A 6,031-nucleotide genomic window follows, 5' to 3' on the forward strand; every position below is an offset into this window, starting at 1 on the left:
AAAAAAAAAAAAAAAAAAAAAAAAAGAAATCCACCAATTTTGAGTATGTGATTCAGTGAATTCTAGCGTTTTCACAGCATTGCCCAAGCATGGCCACATCCTGCTTTCTGAACACCCTGTAACTCTGACAGAGATTTGCAGGCCTCCTGTCGCTTCTACAGGCTTTTCTGCAGGGAACGCTCACTGCTGTGCGTGTCCCCGGGCACCGAGGCTATGTCCCTCTGGACTCTCCATGCTCCTAGCCCATTGTCCTGTGGAGCTCTGTGTGGGCGTAGCCTCATCTGATCGGCTGGTTTGCTCAGGCAGCACGGGGGGCTCAGAAGCCACACGCACAGGCGTGACTTTGCACATGGGTGCCCACACAGGTGCATCCTCGCAGGTGTGCACCCACAGGTGTGTCCTCATGGGTGTGTGCCTGCAGGTGCATCATGGGTGTGTCCTCACGGGTGTGTGCCTGCTGATGTGTCCTGACGGGTGTGTCACGGGTGTGTCCTGACAGGTGTGTGCCTGCAGGTGCGTCCTCACGGGTGTGTCCTCACGGGCGTGAGCCTGCAGGTGTGTGCCAGCAGCAGGAGGGAGATACTCTCCAGGCCCCTCCACAGGGTCCTCGCAGCACAGGTTTGGCCTCCATGTGGACAGATGGGCTGAGCTTTTTTGGTGCTGGTCTTGCTGCATTTTGCTGAATCCCAGGCCTGTGTGGCCTCTGGGCTGATCCCAGCTGAGACAGGCCTCCTGCTCAGTCCTCCCTGCAGAGCTGGTGCAGGTGGGCTGGCGAGGGTACTCGTGGCGCTGGTTCATGAGGATGCGGCCTTGCTGCCTCCCAAGCTGAGCCCCTGCAGCGGCCCCAGGAGGCCTGGAGCATCGGGGTGTCAGCACCACCAGCCTGGACTTCCCTGGGCCTTCCAGAGTAAGCCTCTGGGCTCCGGAAGATTCAGTGGCTCTCCGTGTGTGGAGCTGGTGAGAAGGCTGGAGGGCCCCATGGTGTCATCGCTGAGGGAAGTGTTGTACTCACCTGATGGCCGGTCTCGGGGCACTCCCAGTGCCTGCTGCCTGTTGCTGTCCCTGAGCCCTGGTGAGGGTGACCCTGTCATTCCTGGAGCAACTCTGCCCCGTTTCTGAGCCTGCCTGGGCCCAGGAAGCCCCAGCTGTGTTCTCTGTGTGGTCGCTGCTGTTGGTTTTGGAGGGAAAGAGGGGGACCGCTGTGGGCAGGGCTGGGGGCTGGTGGTGGCCATGTGGCTCTGAGGGTGTAGCATCCAGGCTGGCTGCTGCCAGTGGGAAGGTGTCCCGGGGCTCCTGGCAGGGTCTGGGCAGTGCTGGAGCTGGGCTTTGCCTGGGAAGCTGCCACCTGGCCCCCACAGCTTCCCCAAGAAGGGCCTGAGCCTTTGGGAGTGGCTGGCCTCTGTGAGGATCCGGGATGGGGGCTGCTGGCTCCTGCTGGGAATGGCCCCTCCTGGTGCATCTCCCTGGCCCTGACCCAGCCTGTCAGTCCATTCTGGTTGCAGCCACCCCTCCCTGATGGTGTGGGGGCTTCACTTCCTCTGTTTGTTCCTCGCCTGAGGGAGCAGAGGTGGGGGTGGTGACACTGCCCTGCCTGAGCCCCGAGGCTCTGGGCAGCGGGAGGTGGGCCTGGATCTGGCCTTTGGTACCACAGGTGACCCTCTGCTCTGTCTGTTGCTGTTTGCAGACTACGTCTACTTCGAGAACTCCTCCAGCAACCCATACCTGATCCGGAGGATCGAGGAGCTCAACAAGGTACTGGGTGGCCCTGGCGTGGCTGCAGGGGGTAGTGGGTGGGGGCTACACCAGCTCCTGCCCTGTGGGTGGCCAGTGTGGGTGGCCCCCTTTTGGGGCTGACCTTGGATTGGCCACTGTGCAGGCCCTTCGGTGACTCCGTCCACTGTCACCTGCACCCTGGCCCCTCCTTGGAGAAACTGAGTGAGGGGCCTGGTGGCTTCGTGCAGGACCCAGCGCGGCTGCCCTGAGCTGCCTGCCCAGTCCACACTTGGTCTGTGGGCGCTGGGTCCCCTGAAGATGCCAGCGTCCCCTGGGGAGCCTGAGCAGAATGGCATGATTCTGAAACCAACCAAAGGCTGCAGGAAGCCACACTCGGTGCCCCTGCCCTGCCCAGCTCCCAGCAGCCAGCCCTGCAGGGCTGTGAGCTCTGCCCCTGACCCCTGAGGTGTCTGCGTGGCTGGAGGCACCCTCCCTGGTCACTTGGGCAGCCCTTGCTCCCATCTGGTTCGTGTCTGCCATGAGTCCTCGGCAGATGCTTGCTGTTTGATTGGGGACGTGGTTGTGCCCATGCATTGAGCCTGGCAGCACCAGATCCTTCCTGGGGGGTGGTGGCACATGGGCCCCTCAGCCCCAGCTACTCCTGGCCTCCACTGCCTCGGCACAGCCTCCGTCCCATCGGCTTGGGAGACAGAGCTGCAGATGGCTGTGGAGGTGCAGGGCACCCGCACACCCTGGGACCCTTCTCGCTGTCCTCAGGGATGGGGGTGGGTACCCCAGCCTCCCTTCTCGCTGTCCTCAGGGATGGGGGTGGGTACCCAGCCTCCCTTCTCGCTGTCCTCAGGGATGGGGGTAGGTACCCAGCCTCCCTTCTCCTCCTGGTTGGAGACTTTCTAAGGGTGTTGAGGGAGGGCAGGTCGTCCCCACCAGTGGACACATGGTTCCACCAGAGAGTGGAGTGGGGTGCTAGGTGCTTCACAGACCTCTCTGTGCCTGCCTGCAGGGCTCCCGAGCCCCCGAACCCCTGGAGCCAGTGGTCTGATGGCTGCCTTCTCCTAGGAGCCCCGCCCACTCCACAGGCCTGGGGCACCCGGGCCCTTCGTGTTCCATGCTGGATGCTGCAGGCTTACCTGTGAGAAGCTGCCTTCCTGGACATCAGGCTTGGTGGCAGCGGTGATGTGGGATTCTTGGAATCAGAGGGGACCGGGTGGGGAAGGTCAGCATGCCACCTCTGACGTAGCCATACTGGGCTCTGGGCTTCCCTGGCTGTGCTTGTTGAGGGCCATTCCCTGTGGCATCTGCCACCACCTGGGGTCGAGGAGTGTGGGGTGTGACGTCTGCTCCCCTGCAGCTTCCTGGGAGGTCTGAGGGGCAGGCCTGTTTGTTGGAGGCACGGGCAATGATCCGGGTGTCCTCTGAGTCCGTCTCACTGCCCCTGCTGGGCAGGGCCTGCCCTCCTGCAGAGCAAGGCCACTTGGACTCTGGGTACTGCTGGAACGGGCACTGCTCTTGTGGACTGAGCCTCCCGAGTGCGGGGCTGGAACGGGTGCTGCTGCTGTGGCTGGGCCTCCCGATTGCGGGGCTGCACTTTACACATCACAGCATGCGGACTGTAGGGAAACTGAGGTGCAGAGGGAGGTTCCTCAGCTGAGTTGAACCATGGCTCGGGGAGGCCCTGGGTCCCTCCTGGTCCGTGTAGTGGAGGGGCGGCTGGCAAACGGCGCTGCTGGCTCCACATAGCCAGCTGGCAGGCAGCCTGGGGCGGGAGGCTGCAGTGCCTCCGTGGGCGCCTGGTTGAGTGCCACTGCTGGGAGGTGCCACTGCTGAGAGGTGCCACTGTTGGGAAGGTTCCCTTGTGCCGCTTCTGGCTTCCACGTGCAGACAGTAGACTGCAGGCGTGTGCAGGTGGGGGCTGGCTTCCGGCCCTTTGGCGATGTTCAGGTACAGATGTAGCATTGTGCACGCTCAGAGCTGTCCCCTTCGTCCTAGCACTCCCTCCTCCTCAGGGCCAGGGCCACATGGCCTGGACACTTGCCCGTCTCTGGGTAGGACACCAGCCTGTGAGGGGCACGACTGCTGTCTCAGACAGTTCAGGCAACCGACCCAGACGCTCACCGTGTGGAAAAGAGCCCGTGGGCCTGCGACACAGCGTGGCTGGTGCCCTCCACAGCAAGGAGCTCCAGGCGGGGCTTCCAGGTGGGCGCAGCTGGTTGAGTACAGACCTCCCCTCTGTTCCCTGGCCTGAACGCCCCCTCAAATAACAAGAAAGGGGTGCTGGAACTCTGCACCCACAGGGCAAGGAAGGTGGGAGTGTGCCACTGGGAGGTGTGGGCGCAGCTCGGAACGCAGCCAGCTGGGTTGAGCAACCTGAGAGGCCCCGGCCCTGGCCTGGGTCAGGGTCGGGAGAACAGGAACCATGCTGACGTGCGCCTGGCAGTGCGGAAGACAGGTGGAAGACCCATCTGGGGGTCAGGTGAACCTGCAGAACCCTTCCCTGGGCTGGAGCCGTGGACTCAGAGGACCCAGATTTGGGGCACTAGGCCCAGGCCAGCACGGTTCATGCGGGGGCTGCAAGTGTGGGTCACCTGGCTCATGGGCTGTCCTCTGGTGGGCCCCCATGCCCTTCTTGCCTCCTTGGCTCCCAGTACCCCAGCGGCCAGACTTCTAAAGCCCACAGACCCAGCTGCTGGCATCAGGGACCCAACAGGATGCCCGCTACCCCAGTGCCCATGGGTGCAGTGCATGCAGCGAGCTGTCCAGCACCTGGGAGGCTCCCGGTGACCAAAAGTCACAAGATGGTTGGGGAGGGCTTTTGACGTGAAGATCAAGTCGGCACACGTGAAAATGGAACTCAGGGCCGGGCGCCGGACTCAGCCAGTAACCCCAGCACAGGGAGGCTGAGGCGGGTGGACCGCGGGGTCAGGAACTCAGGGCTGGGCGCGGGGACTCAGCCGGTAACCCCAGCACGGGGAGGCCGAGGCGGGCAGACCATGGTAACCCCAGCACTGGGAGGCTGAGGCGGGTGGACCGCAGGGTCAGGAGATCAAGACCAGCCTGGCTAACTCGCTGAAACTCCATCTACTAAAAATACAAAAAACTAGCCGAGCGTGGTGGCGGCGCCTGTAGTCCCAGCTACTCGGGAGGCTGAGGCAGGAGAATGGCGTGAACCTGGGAGGCGGAGCTTGCAGTGAGCCGAGATCGTGCCACTGCACTCCAGCCTGGGCGACAGAGCGAGACTCCATCTCAAAAAAAAAAAAAAAAAAAAAAAAAAATGGAACTCAGAGGAAGGGCCAGTGCGGAGAACAGAAGGAAACTAAAGCACAACAAAGCCCATGAATGTTCTCAGAGAAAGAGAAGGGATCCATCCTGGGATGTGGTCAGATGAGAGGAAAGCACTTGACACTTGGGTTAGGAGAAGTAACAAATGGAATGAAAGGACCAGGTGATAAAGTTGAGGATACCGCCCAGAAGACGGGGCAAAAACACAAAGAAACTAGGAGAGAAAAAAAGTCAGACAATCAGTCCATTGGTCCAATGTCCAGTTAATAGCAGAGAAGAAGGAGTGAACAAAGAAATAAAGAGGGGCCCCTTCAAGGTGTATTTAAACTGTTAGAACATGGGAGAAGAAATGCGTTTAGAGAAAAAGCGGGTCACATACAAAGCCCTGAAGTCAAACCCCACTTTGCCTTTCGGCAGCCACGTTCGGGTGTGGAGGCTCCAGGCCCAGCCAAGCTCCATCTCCGGGAAGGCAGATGAGTGAGGTTTCCCGACTGACCTCGGAGTACACCCCTCCACGCCTTTCCACCACGAGGAAGGTGCACGTTCCTCCTGCCCAGGAGGACACAGTCCCCGGTGCGGGTAGCCAGCAGGGTGGACGCCAGCTCTGGGAGGGTCTCCCGGGAGCCCTGATTGAGCCCTTTCCCTTCAGGAGCTCTGCTGCCGAGCACTTTAGGGAAGAATCAGCGATGATTCCATGAAAAACGAGGCAAGTGGAGAAAATGAGACAATTGTTACCCTCAGGAAGCAAAGCAGTTCAAAGGAAGAAAAGAAAGAATGGCCTAGTGCAGCCTCACCACCTTTACCTGTGTGTGCAGGAGTGCCTCAGAACAGACCCCGAGCATGACTGAATCCACCGTGTGCAGGAACACGACGGAACAGAACAGACCCCGAGCGTGACTGAATCCACCGTGTGCAGGAACACGACAGAACAGACCCCGCGTGTGACTGAATCCACCGTGTGCAGGAACACGACAGAACAGACCCCGCGTGTGACTGAATCCACCGTGTGCAGGAACACGAC

The 6,031-nt window shown here is 61.0% G+C and overlaps 1 protein-coding gene across 1 annotated transcript in view; it reads left to right on the forward strand.

Annotated features, from left to right (window-relative positions):
* MTA1 (metastasis associated 1) overlaps window positions 1-6,031 on the forward strand; it is a 47,747-nt gene that overhangs the window by 12,831 nt on the left and 28,885 nt on the right. Inside the window, 1 exon segment of the mRNA XM_017852817.1 lies at window positions 1,685-1,752. Within this exon segment, the coding sequence (XP_017708306.1) occupies window positions 1,685-1,752 (68 nt within the window).

The sequence above is a fragment of the Rhinopithecus bieti genome, unplaced genomic scaffold, assembly GCF_001698545.2.
Source record: "Rhinopithecus bieti isolate Rb0 unplaced genomic scaffold, ASM169854v2 scaffold_35859, whole genome shotgun sequence".
NCBI lineage: Eukaryota > Metazoa > Chordata > Mammalia > Primates > Cercopithecidae > Rhinopithecus > Rhinopithecus bieti.